At 47.0% G+C, this 19,543-nt stretch overlaps 3 protein-coding genes and 1 pseudogene across 4 annotated transcripts; 1 reads left to right on the top strand and 3 right to left on the bottom strand.

Annotated features, from left to right (window-relative positions):
* Window positions 1-458: 458 nt before the first annotated feature.
* On the bottom strand, window positions 459-1,114 carry LOC125522256 (protein PELPK1-like). Its single transcript, XM_048687333.1, has one exon. The coding sequence runs from the start codon at window positions 1,063-1,065 to the stop codon at window positions 691-693; it is 375 nt and encodes a 124-aa protein (XP_048543290.1). The 5' UTR covers window positions 1,066-1,114; the 3' UTR covers window positions 459-690.
* Window positions 1,115-2,343: 1,229 nt separating this feature from the next.
* On the bottom strand, window positions 2,344-3,019 carry LOC125522049 (protein PELPK1-like). The gene has a single exon (XM_048687120.1). It carries the CDS (start codon window positions 2,955-2,957, stop codon window positions 2,517-2,519), a length of 441 nt encoding a protein of 146 aa, XP_048543077.1. The 5' UTR covers window positions 2,958-3,019; the 3' UTR covers window positions 2,344-2,516.
* A 289-nt stretch (window positions 3,020-3,308) lies between these two features.
* On the bottom strand, window positions 3,309-8,080 carry LOC125522048 (ribosome biogenesis protein WDR12 homolog). 2 transcript variants are annotated; one of them, XM_048687118.1, is made up of 14 exons: window positions 7,791-8,080; window positions 7,601-7,701; window positions 7,402-7,508; window positions 6,202-6,237; window positions 5,901-5,983; window positions 5,696-5,763; window positions 5,489-5,599; window positions 5,262-5,396; window positions 4,716-4,859; window positions 4,291-4,399; window positions 4,074-4,210; window positions 3,943-3,978; window positions 3,736-3,864; window positions 3,309-3,621 (listed from the first exon to the last, which is right to left on the bottom strand). In XM_048687118.1, the coding sequence occupies exons 1-13, from the start codon at window positions 7,936-7,938 to the stop codon at window positions 3,772-3,774; spliced, it is 1,308 nt and encodes a 435-aa protein (XP_048543075.1). In that variant the 5' UTR covers window positions 7,939-8,080; the 3' UTR covers window positions 3,309-3,621; window positions 3,736-3,771. The 2 variants fall into 2 exon arrangements, with proteins under 2 accessions (XP_048543075.1, XP_048543076.1); XM_048687119.1 differs by having other exon boundaries at window positions 3,757-3,864.
* LOC125518689 lies at window positions 7,937-12,080 on the top strand (annotated as a pseudogene).
* Window positions 12,081-19,543: the final 7,463 nt, after the last annotated feature.

Below are 19,543 nucleotides of genomic sequence, written 5' to 3'. Positions count from 1 at the left end.
CTCACGTTTCTTTTTTTAAGTTATTTAAAGGAGAATTCATCGAATATGAACAAAGTCTGAGCCCTCTAACTGGCAGGATTTCAAGAATTTGCTACCACCCATCTCCCGCCGATACCTTCATGCCCATGAGATTGTTCATATCACTCCTAGGAATTTCAGAACGGTGCCTGGATTTCCGTACGGTAACCAAACCCTACTTAATTCGCAAGGTATCTAGGCCTAACAACGCCAAACTCAAAGGACAATGCATGTGCCGTAAATATTGCGTGCCAGAGTTAGGATTCCGTGCGGTGGTTTATCGGGCAAAAAGTTCCGATTGGAATTACTGATAAGGATGAATCATGCATGAGCGTGCTTTTCAAATATTTTTAAGTTAAAAGGAAAAGTGTGCAATCGACACTATTATATGTATACATCAATGTACTTGAAATAAGGCAAAGCTTTGCCTTTTCCATTAGTTAAGAAGATGGTTGCTCAATTAATTGTGGAACTCAGCTGTCACCTTGTTAATGTAAACATCCATCTGTATTGTTCATGTACATTCCATCTAAATAGGCGCCATAGATAAGCGCTTGATATCACACAAATGACTCACGGAAAATACACACTAAACAATCCCATGAAAGACACAACACGAGCAAAGGATACATGTAGGAGCACGAGCAAAAAGAAGATAAGTGAAGACAGTCTTCATGGCTTAGCCTCCGGCTCCGGGAAGTGGAACTCCGGGATGGTGGGCATCTCTGGCTTTGGCGGCAGCTCCATCTTAGGCAGCTCCGGCTTGGCTGGAAGGTGCACCTCCGGGAACGTTGGCAGCTCGGGCTTTGATGGCAGGTGCACCTCAGGGAACGACCGCAGCTCTACCTTGGGCAGCTCGGGCTTCGGTGGCAGATGTACCTCCGGGAATGGTGGCAGCTCAACCTTGGGAAGCATTGGTAGCTCCGGCAGGTGCTCTTCGCCTTTGGACGGAGCTGTCTCCTCCTCCAGAATTCTTGCCGCGCTGCTCATGGGGACGCACGAGAGGAGCAGCCCGACAAGGAATGCAGCAGTGTTTCTCGAAGCCATTTTGATGGACGACTATGGTTGTACTAGCTAGCTCTGTGGTGTGGTTTTGTTGTGGGAGAGATAGCAGGTGCTGCATTCCATTTATAGAGTTAAGAAACGCTTGAGTGTCTTGGGTCCAATGCTTTGCAACGAGTCTGTTCACCTACTCACCTGCAGTTCCCGGTTTTATGTGTGCTCTTTAATTTCGAGTCTCAGTCTGGCCACCTGCTTACGAATTGGGTGAAGAGAGATTAGAGAGTTCTTTCGGCTTTTGCGGCTGATGTTGAGGATAGACACGCAATTGTTAGGCCAGCTGCTAAGACTAAACGCCTTATCCAGGGGACCATTAGGTGGCACAAGAACACAAGCAAGTTTGTACATCAGCAATTGCCATTGCTAGCTGCCGCCAACTAGACTCCTCCCTTTTCTTCCTTCTCCAGCATCTGAGCTAGACGACTGGCGGCACCCCAGAGGTTACGCTATAAGAATAACACGCGCACGTCCGTTTGTCAGATTTTTCCCAGATCGGATACAATTAGTAGAGACAATGAAAATTAGATAAAATTTTGAGTTCAGTGTCTGGTTCAATTGCCCTTTTGGGTCTCCAAACTTGTCTACTTGCCAAGGTCCTGAAGTGTACTATTATTAAGATAGTTACTTTACCAACAAACCCTGCTTAATTTGCTTGCTCTGCCGGTGTGGTACTTAAGTGTTGAGCACTCGGTCACGTTGGTTTGATTGTTGTTGTCTTATTGTTTGGCTTTTGAATTTGGCCAACCTATATAGATTTCATCCTACACAAGAACAGATTGGGACATATTTACCCGCCGAATGGAACACCAAAAATCTGGAGTAAGGTAACAAAAAAGTGGTCCTGCACTCCTCATCAGCGGCGTTTGTGTTGACACTTGACACCCAGATCACTGCCACCTCCATTCGCTCGATGCTAGGATACGACATGGAGTTAAAATAAGGACCAGGTCAAGTAAAAAAATTACAAAAGGAGAGACCAAGCGGCCATACAACACGGAAGTGAGCTACCACGCCCACGCACCCAAGAACAGTGTGATTCTGGGACACCCCCGAGACACCCTCTTACTCAAGCATTAGTACTATTGATGCAAACTCAACAACAATGTGTGGGTTCTAAATATCAGCTGTTAAAGCTAGGACGGCTTGAGGTCGAAGAAAAAATGTTTGGGCTTTTATGTTTTATTGATGCAGTCAAAAAAGCTTGCTGTAAAAATTGTTGTAAGGAAGTATGCATACTTAAGAAGCACCCTAATGAGAAAAGGGTAATTGTGAGAACAAAATATAAATTTCTCATATATACCAACATATGAGTAGATCACTCACAACACTCGCTGAAAACCACAACTAAACAATCAGACCATGGACACGACGCGACAAATAGGTACATGTACGAGGAGCAGAGGAGGTACAACAAGGCAACAATATTGATAAGGCAGTTCTCATGGCTTGGCCTCCGGCTCCGGGAGGTGGAACCCAGGACCAGTGGGCATCTCCGGCTTGGGTGGCAGGTGAACCTCTGGGAACGTTGACAGCTCCATCTTGGGCAGCTTCGGCTTGGGTGGCAAGTGAACCTCCGGGAACGTTGGCAGCTCCACCTTGGGCAGCTCCGGCTTAAGTGGCAGCTCCACCTTGGGCAACTCAGGCTTAGATGGCAAGTGCACCTCCGGGAGCGGCGGCAGCTCCACCTTGGGAAGCTCAGGCTTAGGTGGCAGATGCACTTCCGGGAACGGTGGCAGTTCTACTTTGGGAAGCGATGGCACCTCGGGCTGGTGCTCCTCCTTGGAAGAAATGGTCTCTTCTAGAATTCTCGCCGCGCTGCTCATGGCAACGCAAGAGAGAAGAAGCCCGAGGAGGAAGACAGCAGAGTTTTTCGTAGCCATATTGCTCGACGTGTGCACTGGCTAGCTCTGGCAGTGTGGTTTGAGTGTTGTGTGGGAGAGATAGCAGGTGCTGCTTGCTATTTATAGGGTACAGAAGGCAGCGTGCACAGAAAGTCCGGCCATATGCAACGAGTTTGGTCATCTCCTTGTCTGCACTGCGTTTCAGAGTCTACATCTGCTCAAGATTTGGGTCAGGAAAAGGGCAGGCTGCACTTGAGGACACCGTGCAGATGCCGTGTGCAGGGTGGGTACCACCGTGCAAGCTCATAGAGCTGTTAGGTCAGCTGTGAGAGAGAAGAGATCTTATGACACAAGCAAGTGTATATCCTTAAGTAAAACAAAAACAAAAAATTGCCGAAGCAAAAACAATCTGGAATTTAACATGCTAGAACAATTATCTCGAAAGTATGAATCACAACATTGTTATAAATGTGTTGGCTTTTCACAGTTTCAGCAAATAAGGAGCACAAAACAAAACTTGATTGCAAAATCTGGTGACCCCTAACATGGATCTACTTATGCGCAAGCGCTGGCATAGGATGCAACAACTTCATTTGAAGTCATGATCTGACAATAGGGTGCACGTGCTTCCAACCATAATTGGCATGGTTTGGTTTTCGGGATGTCTTGTCAACCAATATAGTCTGGATTGAACAGCTGTTAGCTGCAAAACATGCAAGGAGTTCAACAAAGGAAGCTAAGGCTGGTTATGCAAGACGAAATAAATGGTTATAAAACTGGATTGTTTAAAACGATTCAAACTGAGATTGGTTAAAACCTTGATAGCACAAGAACATACAGGAGGGAATCCTCGTCACGCTATCTCAACCCCTGATGAGATACACAGCTTGGAATCAGCTCCACCACTTATCACGCTGTCTCCTTTCCACCAATCGGCGCATAAAACCTACATCCAGTGAGTTCTGTTGAGCATCTCATTTGTCCTAGAAGTATGGAAATGGTAACCACAAAATAAAAGGTTTACCTTATCTTTGTGGGAGTCCACAGAAGCCAGAGGCCACTACAGCAGGAGCAAAACCATTAATTGTATGTTTACGCAGTGATTTGAAAGAAAGAGAACAAATCAGGAAGTAAATGAGATTTACAGAATCTTACAGCTGTTCTTAGATCCCACAACATCACTTTCCCATCAAACGAGGATGATATCAAATGAAACCAGGAACTTGGATGCCATTTGCAGGCGGAGATCCAGCTTGAGTGTGAAGAGAACTGGAAAATAGGAGCTGTCGTTCCTGATCAAAGGAAAACATATGAGCTAATTTGAATGTGTTTCCAACAAAGCTATACAAAACATAGTGCTTAGTATGTTTACCAGGTTTGCGGGGATCCCATACCCTCAATACAGGGTCAGAACCAGCAGCTGCAATCAGTGAAGAGCCCTCGCCACCACAGTCCAAACAATTCAAGGCCTTCCCACAAAACTGGAAGAAAGATTGGAGATAAAATAGAATAAGATTGGTACAGTTATGAAACAGAGCAATAGAGCTGCACTAGTCATATGACCGCTGGACAAATATACTGTTTGGACTGTACAAATGAGTTGATGATAGAGTGTGTACTCTTTCAGTTTGCAGGAGGCAAAACTGAGATAAACTAGAAAATCAGCACCCAGCTTGAAAAGTTGTTCCTATCCCTACTGCTATGCTAGCACAAAAACAGCATATGATTTGTTTTCACAGCTAGTCAGATAACAACAGAGTGCACTACATAATTTGCAATCTATTTCTCTCGCCATACCATGTTCCATGTTTCTCTCCCTGTTTGAGCATCCCACTGCCGAACAGAATGATCCCAAGATGCCGAATATATTGTTCGCTGCTCAGGCCAAGCAACAGAAGAAACACATTGTGTATGTCCCAGAAGTGTTGAAGATGCTGAACCCTGGAGTACAACAGGATAAAAAGTGTGAGTTCAACAGGATTTAACATGAGTTCATGACAACCAATGAATCCATTGTAGCACAAGGATTTCAAAAACAAGCCAAGGCCCATTTTCAAGTGAATAAATGGAATAAAGAGGTCCAGTTACTATGAAAAAGTCAAGAGTAGCTTACAACTTTGATAGAACCAAACCATTTTTACCTCTGCTGTGTATTCATACTACTTGGACTGGAATAAAAAAACAGCATATACAAAATGGAATAAAAAAACACCACATACACAAAATAGAATGACACGTACTTGGCTTCTTAAATATATCAAGCAACAGATAAATATACTTCACCACACAGGCATTACGCGTATAGGAACCAAGAATTTGGATTACAACATAACTAACAAGTACCTCTAACTGAGACTCTTCAGGTCCAGATGCATCAGAGTTCATCCTTCTCTTTTTCACAGAGACGGTGTCGCCATCTTCTTCAGATCCTTCGACTGCCCATAGCTTAATAGTGGTATCCCAGGAAGCAGAACATATCTAGGTACGGAAAAATACGTTCAGAAGAAGAAATCAGGATAAAAATAATAATATAACATTGTTGTGCAACATCAGATCAAGTGAATCATTACCATATTTCTGGAAGGGTCAACAGCAATACTTTGAATAGATGATGTATGGCCAGGAAGAATTTTGTAAGCTCCAATTCGCTTCGAGGAGCCGATGGTGACTGAAGTATCAAACTTCAAGAAATGCATAGCATAATTTAAGATCGAAAGAAGTATATGTTACAGCGTAAATAAAACAAGTCTTGGAAAACGAAAACTGCGTAGATTTACCTTGAACAGGCGCAATGACCTATCCTTTGAGCCAGTCACAACATGCAAACTGCCATCAGTTTCAACTCCTGGAACAACATTATTCAAGTTAGTTTGCTTCAAGATACATATGGCCTGATACTGGCAATGGTAGGAAAACAATTAGCAACAGGAATGTACCAGTATATCAATTTTAATAAATATTAAATATTTTTAGTAAAGTAACCTTTATTGATGAAGCTGGCAGAAGTAATTGCACCACTGTGTCCCTCCAAAACTTGTGTACATTCAGCTGCATCTTTCCATATTCTATGCAAGAATGGAATTTAAAAAGGTAAGACATACAAAAGTACTACATCTCCCTCCGTAAATTAATATAAGAGTGTTTAGATTACTAGTTTAGTGATCCAAACACTCTTATATTAGTTTACAGAGGGAGTACTTTTTATGCAACAATTGACACTGTTTATTCGCTTTTTAAAAAACAGGGTCAAACAGAATAAACAGAAGATCTGATAGATGCACACCTTGCAAGACCATCATAGCAACCTGTTAATATGAAGCTGCCAAAAGATAAGTGGTTTAGTAATACTGGAATCCACAAAGAAGCAAACATCAAAGAATGGTCAACAATGTAGATGGTTCGCTTGAAAAAAAAGGCGGGTTTATGCATATCAAGTAAACGATCAAAGATGCCACTATGTAACTGTGAACGAGTGCATAGTTGTACAATACTGATCCGGTTGAGACACCAAAGAGGATATTTTTACAGGGTTTCAATTGGGTTAGTTAGTGCAGTTACATGTCGAATCTTTTAACTCGCAAAAGACCAGCCCCAGAATGATATAGTAATTGGGAAGCCTAGGATTTCTCGGTCACGACTCTCTGGCTTAGGAAGGCACACAACTAAATTTTACTAAAGCCTTAAAAGGCTTGAATATATCTTGGCTTGGCTATTTAAGGGTTAGCTCCTTTTAGTTGTATCAATAATTTACAAGTGTCTTACGAAAATATTGATAAGCAAGGTGAGTCACACTCAAAACCTCATCCAAGCCATAAACGTTCTATTGCTTACTAATCAAACTTCTCAAGAATGTTTAGAACCTTCTTGGCAGGAAAGTACTAGAAATATTGCACAGGTGACACATAGGTACAATCCTGATTCTTTAACCTTCATAAATCGTTTCCTTGATGATACATATCATTTACACGAGATAGTTGCCTAAAGCATGTCCTAGGAAACAGATATTCGAAAACCAACTCGTTTTTTGACATTGCCTGAGCACAACAGCATGTCAGAATACGAATCTGCCCTCTATTTCAGCTTACTTTGAAGTTGATGTTATCGTCCCTCAGTATTACCACTTGATCACAACATATCCCCTGCTTCTACAGGGGAAGCCAGTGTGGCATGGTATAGAGAAGTATCTAAACAATGGATTATTAAAGTATTCATAAACCATTTATGCAAGCAGACCGATGATGATCCTCATTTTAACCTTCGCCAGCTCAACTAGAACCTACTGTGAACCGAAAATGGACATAATCAGGGTTTTTTTTTTTTGGCATCAAGTAGCCACTTGCTATCCAACTAAGGCAAGGCATCCCTCAAATCCAAAAATAGAATGCCACTTCATCCAATTGTACCCAATAGACACATCGCCGCAAGTCCTTGACAAATTAGAGCATCATTGACCAACTAAATCCTCATAAGACCACAGCCATACCTTGGGTTGGACCCATCAACCGCGCTAACCCAGTCATCGTGTGGCAATGGTGGCTCCTGCTTCCTCGGCGCCACGGCCTTTATGTACTCGAGCTCAAGCACCCGCTCCTGCAAACAAAATCCCCACGCAATTTTCACAACCACGTCCATCGCACAGAAACACCTCTAAAACAAAAAATTCCCAAACACGAATTCATTACCGCCGAGATGCCCTTGGCGAGCAGGAACTGATGGAGCGGCATCCGCACGAGCTCGCCATCCACGATGAAGTCGAAGGGCTGCGCCTGGTGGTCCGGCTCGGCTGCGAAACGGAGCGACCGGCTTAGTAGAAAACGAAAAATCCCCGTCGTACCGAGGCCAGGGCTAGGGTGCGGATGCGGATGCGCTCACCGGAGAGGAGGAGGCTGTTGACGATCTCGGAGAGGCCCATGCGGGAGAGCTCGGCGGGGACCGCGATGGCGGTGGGCGGCGCGCGGAGCGGAGGCGGCAGCTTCGTGACGAAGCGCACGCGCACCTGGCGCGACGTGTCGGCGTCCATGGCGGCAGCAGCGGCGGCGGACGGGAGGCGGGCGTGCGGCGGCGGGAAGGGTGTGGGGAGGGTTTTGGGACTGAAAGGTGGGCTTGCTTGGTTAGGGTTTTTGGAGTTGGCGGGGCCCGAGTGCAGCGACGGGAACCCGGCGGAGACGCAGGAGGCAAGGTAGGCAAGTCAACCACTTTGCAGGAAGCCCCTGCTGGTGTCCCCTTATTCCATTTCCACCCAATCTTACTTACATGTTCTGGGCTTGTGACGCTGGCCCACGACACTGGACCATTAGGCCCTTCCCAGTGCTCCACCGTGGACGGTGCTAAGCATGTCACATAAAAAAAAATGACATGGCATAACATTTAAGGAGGGGAGAGAGTACTTTGATGACCCCAGGAAGAACCAATGCCAAGCGCGAGAACCTAGGCAAACCACTTAAATGAAACAATTTGGCCAATGCATGAAAGACTTTAGGTGCTAACTCATTAAGTAAAGTGTGCTTACCAACAAAGCACCTATGCATTGAGGAGTTGAGTTGCTAAGGTATTTAATACACTTAGCACCTCATCTAAGCACATTTGCATTGGAAGAGGTCTTACCAGCTGGGAACTGGAGTGTGTGTGTGTGTGTGCGTGCGTGCGTGTGTGGGGGGGGGGGGGGGGGGGGGGGGGGGGGGGGGGGGGGGGGGGGGGGGGGGGGTGCGCGCGTGCGCGCGTGCGTGCGTGTGTGTGTGTGTGTGTTAACCTGACATGTATTGTAATTTTTCTAATTTCCAAAAAAAATGTATTGTATGTTTTCAACAACAAAAAGATAAAAAGGGAATTGCTGGCTAGGTGGTGAAAGAAATCAAAGTTACTGCAAAGGAATTTGCTTCTGTTACTTTTGTGCATGAAGGGATGTCTTTCCAATTTGAAAGTGCACAATTTAGCTAAACATACTTTACATTTAGCTGAGGGTTGCCACATGTAGCTTATAAACCCTCATGATCCTTTAACCATTCCTTTAAACTATAAATTTTGAATAAAGTAAAGCATGTTTACCCTTAAATATATTATTATTTGTAAACAAAATACAGAGACGCAGACACTTTGCATGCATATACTTACTCACCCATATAAACCCGTGGATGCACGTCCTATCCGTATTAGCACCTCAAGATACTTGAGCGGGCGGGTCTTATAATTGACAAAGTCACCATAGACACCTTGCTATTGACGAAAACGTCATCTCCCATTGAAAGAATACTAGCGGTTGGGGCACCACCTGGTGGCGCCTCCTAAGGCGGGCTTGTGCACACTTATGTTGTCTTAGCACATTCAGCAGCCATATTTCATCCTCAATCTCAGATCAAATACATTAATATGAGTGTATGCTATAGCATTAGGATCTCTTGATATCTTGGATGTAGCCATATAAAATATTCATTACAACCATTCCTTGATGGATCAATACGAAAAACTGTGAATAAGCTTACAGTAGAATCAATTTCAATGTGTGTCGCCATCTACAAAACAGAGAGATGGAAAAGGGAAAGAGAGCTGCCATTAGATGGAAACCTATATAAGAAAGAGAGGGAGGAAGAGGAGTGGGAGCAACAAAGCTGAGTATACTCGGCTGCTGCTCGCGGTAGACTGAAGGGGGGGGGAGGGGTTGAAGACCTAGGAGCGCGCCAGCTGTTGCTTCCTAGATCGAGCTGCTACTGCTTCCTTCCGTCGCCCTCATTCATCTCTACATCGCCTCCATCCACACCAACTAATAAGACATTTTAAGAAAAGAAATGTACATCAAGTAAGCAAACCTTCCAGCAAAAACATCATACAGGAGACATGATGATTACTATATCAAGAAGATATCTTATCTGGAAAATTAAGCAACAAGAAGATCACACTTGAATTGTTATAATTACTTAGGAATATAGATTCTTACTTTTCTTTTAGAGGCCCAATATCCTTAATCAATTTGAGCAAATTTTGCTTAAACAAATATCTAAGAGTAAGCTCTGGTTGATGTACTTTACAGAAGTTCAGTCTAGCGAAAGCACGGAAGCAACGCAAAGGTCTGAAGCTTTTAGCATTCTAAACGCTTGAAGGGTACCTGACCTAAACGGTGAGACCGTCGAACTGGACTACAGATTTCAGCAACCACATAGTCCCAAGTAAACACGACAATTCAACCGCTTAGTACAGTACATCTCCCATCACCTGGTTTATGTGCAATATGAAATAACCAAGAGATTGAAATGGTACCTATAACACGTGGTTTGCAACATAGATGCCAAAATCAAACAGCAAGAACCAGAATATATCATTGACTTCGCAAGCTCCAACCTGGGCACCAAATCTCTGTATCATTCCAATTTTATTGGATGTCCCCGAAGGGACACCTGGGCACCAAATCTGATAACATGCGCAAAGAAAAGAAAAATCACTTGCAGAACAATTCTCACTACTGCAGTATGCTTACGTCTTAGGGGTAAGAAAGAATATGGCGGCTCACCTGAGCACCATATTCCGCAGCGGAGCAGGCCACGGCAGGTGGCGGCGATTACCACGACTGTTAGGCATGTGGCGGAGACGGATCTGGGTATCTGACTAACAACCTACATCTACAAGTACTTCGTCCGTCCGAAAATACTTGTCGGAGAAATGGATGTATCTAGACGTATTTTAGTTCTAGATATATCTATTTTCATCCATTTCTCCGACAAGTATTTCCGGACGGAGGGAGTATTTAAATTGCAAGCTTTTCAAGTGTATAGCCCGACATCACAAGCAATGTCAAATTCAGGAATAACTGACCCACCTGGGTTCTATGATAATGGATTTGTCATGCCTGTAGTTCAGGGCGAGTCGCCTGAACTTGCAGCGGACAGCGAGTGCACGAATGGTGCAGCTACAGGTCAAGTTGGGCCGTAGCCCGAGAGCCCTCTGGGCCAAGCCCATGTAATGCGAGTGAGCCCGTGTGGGGTGCGTGTGTGTGTAAACTACTTAAGCCAGTCGTTGCCGCTGTGAGGGCTCATTTTAATAAGAAAGTGAATTGAACCTCTCCCCTCTGCTGTCTCCTCTCACCTACCCTCTTCTTCCTCATCCTGATCTCCTTTCCTGATCTACCTTAGCCGGGCATTATAGTTGGTAATCAGAGCCAGTTTTTCTCCCCACCTTCACGCTGCTGCCGCCACACACCCTCCCGCCCAGATCGAAAAAATTCCACCGGGTCAGGTGCGATTCACCCTGGTGACTTCGTGCAATATCCTGCCTGGGGTTCGATCCGTTTTGGAGCGAGACGACGGCGCCGTCCACCAAACCCTCAATCCAGACCCGGCACGTTCTTGCAGCGATGACAGAGACCACCGATAAACTCCAGAACCTGCTTGAGTCCGTCATACGCCGGCTCGATGCGAGCCAGACCACCGCCGACGAGCGTTTCCAGGCCCAACTCGCCTTCAATGAGCAAGTGTCTCATGAGCTCAAAAATTTGTCCAAGCAAATTGACCTTACCCAGGTGGATGTGGATGAGGCTCGCAAGTCAACACCGGTCGCCGATCCGGCCGCGGCGGCCGCCGCGAGCGTGCTCTCCGCCTCTGGGGTCATGGCGACTATGGGCTCCTCCAACCATGTTCCACCCCCGCCACCAGCCACCAATCCGCCCCAAGCGCCACTCCCTCTGCCGGTTCGCCCGACGTCGCCACCGCTGCTCTACACCGAGGGCGCGGCCCAGCTTCCCTTCGCCCGTCTGGTCAACCACGGCCCGCCTCTGCTTCCCCCGCATACGCCAACAACGCCAGAACACTGCCGCACCAGCGAGTACATCTTCAAACCTCCCAAGGATGATTTTCCGTGGTGTGATGGTGATGCACCGCGAATTTGGCTGGAACGCTGCACTTCCTACTTTGACCTGTACCAAGTGCCGCAACACACCTGGGTCACTACAGCCTCGCTGTACATGGAGGGGCTTGCAGCAATGTGGCTGCAGGCATTTCGTCAGACACATCCCGGGCTTACTTGGCCAACCTTCCGAGCTGCAGTTGAGGAAGAATTTGGGTATGAGGAGTTTGAGGTCCAAATGCATCGTTTCGTGCAGTTGCGGCAGACTGGGACAGTGCAAGAGTATCGCCAACAGTTCGAGACATCCATGTACCATCTAATGGCACTCGACCCATCGCTGAGCTCCAAATTTTTTGTCTCGCAATTTCTGCTTGGGTTGAAGGACTAACTCCGGTTGGGCGTCAGGCTGCAGTCACCGAACATCATTACTCGCGCAGCGGTGTTCGCCCGGATTCAAGAGAAACTGGAGAAACAAAGAGTACCGCGCCACCGCACAGCCCCAGGGGGCTGACCACCACCAGCCTTGCCAGCTCCCATCCCAGTTCGCGCCATTCCCCCACCACGACCCGGTGGTGATGACTACGGCCGCGAGCGGCAGCTGCGCGATTTCAGGCGCGCCAATGGCCTCTGTTTCCATTGCGGCGACAAATATAGCCGGGAACATCAGTGCAAGCGCACAGGCCAGGTGCTCATGATCGAGGTCAGCAACTACGAGGAAATCCTCTCAGACGACACGGTGCACGCCCTTCAGTCGCTCGATACCCCAGCCGCCCAGGAGCCAGAATGCTACACACTCTCCCAGCATGCCCTATCTTATGAAGAGGCCCCATCCATAATGCGTCTGCGCGCCCAAGTTGGCGATCAAGTCATGCTCTTACTGGTGGACTCGGGGAGCACCCACAGTTTTGTCAGTCAGTCGTTTGCTACTCGCCTGTCTATTTCCACGGAGCCACCGCCGCCCGTATCAGTGTGCGTGGCCAACGGCCAGCGTTTGCGCTGCGACTCCATGGCGAGGCAACTATCTTGGCAAGTTCCTGGACACTTTTTCCACACTGATTTGCGCGTGCTGGAGCTCAGTGCATATGATGGGGTTTTAGGCATGGATTGGCTATCGGCGCATAGCCCCATGACCTGCCATTGGCTTGAGAAAACAATCTCTTTTCAGACTGCAGGGAAATGGGTGCACTTGCGGGGAATCAAATCTTCCAATCTCCCTTGCATATCTGAACTGGATGCTTACGAGCTGCATCGGATGGAAGTTGTCAACGATATTTGGACAGCGGCGCTTGTCACCGTAACTTCAGTGGAAAAAGAAGAAGCTGCAACACCAGTACCACCACAAATTCAGAAAGTGCTAAGTGAATTTGAGGACGTGTTTGTGGAGCCGACGGCCCTTTCCCCACACCGGCAGTATGATCACAGCCTCAACCTTGAGCCTGGAGCAGCTCCCATTAACACAAGACCTTACCGGTACTCCCCTGCACAGAAAGATGAGATTGAACTGCAAGTGCGCGACATGCTCGATGCCGGCGTTATTGTGCATAGCATGAGCCCCTATGCCGCGCCGGTCCTGCTAGTGAAGAAGAAGGACGACAGCTGCCGGTTTTGCATCGATTTTCGTCGCCTGAACAAAGTCACGGTGAAGAACAAATTTCCTTTACCCGTCGTGGACGAGCTCCTCGACGAGCTCGCGGGCGCCGCATACTTCTCCAAGATTGAGCTTCGCTCCGGCTATCACCAAATTCGCATGCACGAAGAAGACGAGGAAAAAACTGCATTCAAGACCCATCACGGGCATTTTCACTTCCGTGTCATGCTGTTTGGGCTCTGCAACGCGCCTGCCACCTTTCAATGCCTCATGAACTCCATTTTCTCCAAGTACATCCATAAATTTGTGATCATCTTTCTCGACGGCATCCTTGTCTTTAGTGTTGACCTGCAGGAACATGAAGAACATTTGCGACTAGTGCTCTGAACACTGCGCCAACATGAGCTATACGCCAAGGCCTCCAAGTGCACTTTTGCTCAGCCAAGCATCGAGTACTTGGGCCACATCATCTCCAAGGAGGGAGTTGCCACGGATGCGAGCAGTACCACTGGCCCATGCCCAGCAATGCCACCGAACTGCGCGGGTTCCTCGGGCTCACCGGCTATTACCGCAAGTTCGTCGCCAACTATGGGATTCTCGCCAAGCCGCTCACCCAGCTCTTGACCAAGAAAGGGTTCCGTTGGGACGACCGCACTCAAGCCGCGTTCGAGCTTCTCAAGCAAGCAATGGTGCAAACACCGGTCCTCGCTCTACCCAACTTTGAGCGCCCGTTCGCCATTGAGACGGACGCGCGTGACACCGGTGTGGGCGCAGTGCTCGTCCAAGAGGGCCATCCCGTGGCATACATGAGCAAGGCGTTCGGTGTCAAGAATGAGAAGCTATCTACCTATGAGAAGGAATTTCTCGCGGTGATGATGGCTGTCCACAAGTGGCGACCATACCTGCAGCGGGGACCATTTGAGATCATCACAGATCACAAGAGCTTATGCACACTCGGAGAGCAACAGTTGGACATGGAGCTGCAACGCAAGCCCATGTCCAAGTTGGTGGGCCTATAATTCACCTTCAAGTACAAGAAAGGGGCGAACAACGGAGCAGCGGACACGCTCTCTCGTGTCGGGCACCGGCACGCTCTTGACGCGCTCTCTGTGTGTCAACCCCAGTGGCTTCAAGAGGCGGCCAACTCCTACGAGACGGATGCCACCACTCAAGAGCTCCTGCAACAATTGGCGGTCCACAGCCCGGACGATCAAGGCCGCACGCTCCGGCAGGGCAACATTCGGCAAGGTGATCGGCTTTGGATTGGCACCAATACTGCCCTCCAAACCAAGCTCATCGCTGCCCTCCATGACAATGCTCTGGGAGGGCACTCCGGCATCACTGCGACCTACCAGCGAGTGCGGAAGCTGTTCGCATGGCCTGGGCTCAAGCGCGCCGTCGAGGACTTCGTGCATGAGTGCCTCGCCTGCCAGCAAGCCAAGCATGAACACCGCCACCCCGTTGGGAAGCTTCAGCCTCTCCCTGTTCCATCGGAACCGTGGCACGACTTGATGATGGATTTCGTCGAGGGGCTCCCCAACTCCGAGGGCCACGACTCGATCATGGTGGTGGTGGATCGCCTCACCAAATTTGCACATTTTGTGCCACTCCGGCATCCCTTCACCTCAGCGTAGGTAGCTCGCGCATTCTGGGATTCCATCATCAAGCTTCATGGGGTGCCACACTCCATCGTCTCCGACCACGACAAGATCTTCACAAGTGCGATGTGGCGGGAACTCCTTGCCGCAGCCGGCACCAAGCTCCTCTACTTCGCCGCCTACCACCCACGAACGGACGGACAAAGCGAGCGCGTCAATCAATGCCTCGAGATGTATCTACGATGTGCTGTCCAAGATCGTCCAAAGCAATGGCAGAAGTGGCTACCTGCTGCAAAATTTTGGTACAACTCCACTCATCACAGCTCTCTCATGTGTTCTCCATTCAAGGCACTCTACGGCCACGAGCCAAATCTGGGAGGATTGCCGGTTTTCCTTGACAATATCTCATCAGACACGGCCACCAGCGACTTCGACTGGGCAGCACATACAGAAATGTTGCAGGGCCACCTCACCCGAGCACAAGACCGCTTCAAGAAACAAGCAGACAAGCAGCGCACGGAGTGCGCCTTCACCATCGGTGACCAAGTCCTCCTCAAGCTCCAACCTTATGTGCAGGTATCCGTCGCCAGCCGCCCCTGTCGGAAGCTTGCTTACAAGTACTTCGGCCCGTTCACCATCCTGGAGCATTTCGGTGCCGTGGCGTACCGCTTGGAGCTGCCGCCGGATAGCCGCGTCCATCCAGTCTTCCATGTCTCCCAGTTGAAGCCCTTCATCCCCAACTACTCGCCTGTCTACTCCGAGTTGCCCAAGATCCCGGACTTGACAACAACACCTCTAGTCCCGGTGGCCATCCAAGAAAGACGCATGGTCAAGAAAGGTTCGACCGCGCTCAGCCAAGTCCGAGTTCAGTGGTCTTCACTTCCTGCGGACGCCACCACCTGGGAAGACTACGACGTCTTGCGCTCGCGCTTTTCATCAGCCAACATCTAGGAAGACGTTGCATCTCAAGGAGGGGCGCCTGTCACGCCTGTAGTTCAGGGCGAGTCGCCTGAACCTGCAGCGGACAGCGAGTGCACGAATGGTGCAGCTACAGGACAAGTTGGGCCGTAGCCCGAGAGCCCTCTGGGCCAAGCCCATGTAATGCAAGTGAGCCCGTGTGAGGCGCGCGTGTGTGTAAACTACTTAAGCCAGTCGTTGCCACTGTGAGGGCTCATGGAAATAAGAAAGTGAATTGAACCTCTCCCCTCTGCTGTCTCCTCTCACCTACCCTCTTCTTCCTCATCCTGACCCCCTTTCCTAATCTACCTTAGCCGGGCATTACAGGATTCTCCACAACAAGATCAGGAACACCGTCTTCATTCTTGGCGAACAGTAGCACATATCTTTATTTTTGTCAGTAGACATATCTAGCTTATTCAATTGAATCATTAAATCTGCTGACTATGAAAGCTCGTGGAGAAGATACATTGCTCAACACAGTAGGACAAGTTCATATGTACCAGCTGTACTTCAGATTTAACATACATTGGCGTCGCAAAGAGAACTCAGTATCCCTACTCGAAAGTCTCATTCCTTTGATCTCCCAGCAGAATTATTTTGAGCTAATATCATCATTGTGGTTTACCTGATTTGGCAAAGTATCAAAATGATTATAACTGAATGTATTCACTAAAGATGTCGAATTTTTTTGAACAAGTAGCATGAAAACCTAATCACCAATATTACAAGGATGTCCATTGGAACAATGTGAATTGATTTGGAGCCTTTTGGATAACTAACATCAGACTATGTAGGCATGTTTGAAGACAAAATAAAAAGGTTTACCACCATTTTTCATCAGAAAAAGGAAGAACTAAATATGCAAATAAGTAATCAGAACATACCATGTTGCATGTCCTTGCAAGCCAGTTCCTCCATGTTTCTCCAATAGAAGGTTAACGACACCTACTTGTACAGTCACCCGTTCTGCAACCTATGCATAGTATAGCATATTAAACTCACTTGTATTTGAAATTTTGTAAGGGTATATTGCTTCAATAAATTTCGATGTAATGAAACAGTTGTATAATTATAAAAATTACTATTACTAAAATAAAAGGTGCAGACAAAGCAGAAACACAAACCCAAGAAAGATTGAATTTAGCTATGCTGAAAACATGTACTATCTTGATGAATTTAAAGTATAATCACCATTTCAATAGAGGCAGCTCTGACTGACGGCCTTGAGATAATTTTTTCCAATATGTACGTAAATTAATGAACAACAAGTGCAATGAAGACAACCTTATCAACATATCCATATCCAGTGCTTGTAGTTGGTGTGACCATGCGAGCGACGGCGGCAGCCTTGCCCGAGTAATGGGTCCGCAAACAGTTGTAACTATTCACAGCCAGATATGAAATGGTTATGAATTCGGAACTTCAAGGCTACAAGCCTACAACCTACGGAGAGCTAGCTATTCAAGCAGCAAAGAAAAACATTAGAGAAGATCAAAGGAGTGGACCTGATATATTTTTTTAATGCGTCCTCCAGATATTACCAATGCTGGGTGGCGTCGTCTTCCCCTCCAAGACTCTAAAATTCTTTAGGTAGTCCTCAAGAACCTGCAAAGGAATAAACTATGTGCGTCATCCAGATATACCCAAATGATCTCAGCATGCCATCAATATGTAACATCAACTTAAAAGTCTTAGGCCACAGGATTAAATACACTCACGGTCAGAACAATACAAAATGGTTGCCATAAAAAAAGCCAAATATTTCAGAACTTTCATGCTCACTTGTCCAGTCCTTCAAGAGCAGTAAGAGCAACTCAACATTAGGCACATATAAGTACCATTTCAGTCTATTTCACAATTTAACTCACATGAAATGTTAATCACAAACCAAACACCAGCACATCATATCACCTCAGAACCATATTAGTAACCCAGTTAGCACCACTGGACTAAATCATCAACATGACATACAAGATGCGGGTGAGCATTTTATGTGCTAACATAGATAAACCTAAACCTTCTGGAGGAGAATGGCGAATTGATCAAAGGATCTCGGTGTCGCTGCAGAGCACAAAAGTAGGAACTCTGCACTCTTGGAGATTACCCAATGATCTCTTTCTTGCCAGATCTAGCACCATCCAGCCCATCCTCCTTTAGCATTCGAAGCAATCCCATCACCCGAAACTGCCGTAGAAGAGCAGCCTATTTCTAACTACAGTGCTATGTGTACAATTGTTTTCTCATGCATAAAGAACAAGCCCACAAAAACTATAATATCAGTCAATGGGTTGTGTTTGGAGAACCATAATGATCAGATCTAGAAAAACATTTTCACACCGGTATTTGGATACAACGTGTGCAACAGACGTAGCCGGATGTTGAGAACGAAGATCTAATACCAAACAACATACCTCACAGGTCGTAAAGAACAAGCCCACAAAAACTATAATATCAGTCAATGGGTTGTGTTTGGAGAACCATAATGATCAGATCTAGAAAAACATTTTCACACCGGTATTTGGAGACAACGTGTGCAACAGACGTAGCCGGATGTTGAGAACGAAGATCTAATACCAAACAACATACCTCACAGGTCGGCCACCGCGGCAGGCTCCCGCTCGAGGTGGTCCATGGCTACGGCCAGGAGCCCGCTGCAACCGAGGCTGAGCTCATCGGCATCGGTGGGGATGACGTGGTCAAGCGGCACTGAGCGTGCCACCTTCCCCGTGTCCGCCTCCTTTCCCAACGACCTCGCCCAGCCATCGAACCAAACCGTGCCGCCACAATCGAGCCATGTCGTGACGCCATCCACGAGACTGATGTACTCATGCCAGAAGTGATGTGATCAGCTATCCAGGTAATGCAAGAGGTTTCACCATTTCAAAAATGCATCACTTCAGGAGAAGTTCATCAATCATTTTGCCGCAGTACAAGGGAGCAATGGTTGCTCAGTTGACCTAATTCAGATTCTGTCCAGCTGCCCTAATCAGATAAAATCTCCTATGGTGATAGTTCCATAGAGATCATTTTTACGCTGCCGGTTTGCTTTACCCTAAAATGGAAATAACTTCTCATTAGTAAGATTACAAAATCATTTCTTAGGAAATAGTCTAAATCTAGGAAACTGGTGAAAAATTATAGATCGACATAATATGGTTTGGGTGTCTTGTAATTACGGCCATACCAAAATACATATATCAATTATCATCCGTGTGTTAGAATCACTATAGTGACACAAAACATTAGTAACACAGAGATACACGGACATCATCATGTATACAGTAGCAAAACAATTGACCAGTTTGAAATACAAAGCCTCGTCAAAATTTACCTATGAATCTGCGGTGTTCTCTACTGTATCAGTACAAGGAAATCCTGCATTTAGAAGAAGATATATGACCTCATATTTCAGGTAGGTACCAATTCAACAACTGACTTTGTAGCTAAAAAAATGAAATAGGAGTCAGTGACCAACAAGAAGTAACTCGTGTTTCTATGAAACTACCAAGAAACTGCAAAACAACCTCATCGACCCTCTCAACCGGCCAAAGACAGCTTCTTTCTCCCACCCGATGTCTCATCTCCCTGTAGCGTCAGGCACAAGCCTGTGACACACAAGGGTATGGCCTGCTTGACAGGAGGAGTGCCGC

Source organism: Triticum urartu, chromosome 7 (assembly GCF_003073215.2).
Source record: "Triticum urartu cultivar G1812 chromosome 7, Tu2.1, whole genome shotgun sequence".
NCBI classification, from domain to species: domain Eukaryota; kingdom Viridiplantae; phylum Streptophyta; class Magnoliopsida; order Poales; family Poaceae; genus Triticum; species Triticum urartu.
The sequence above is the reverse complement of the archived record's forward strand: the minus strand, read 5'-3'. Positions and strand labels throughout refer to the sequence as shown.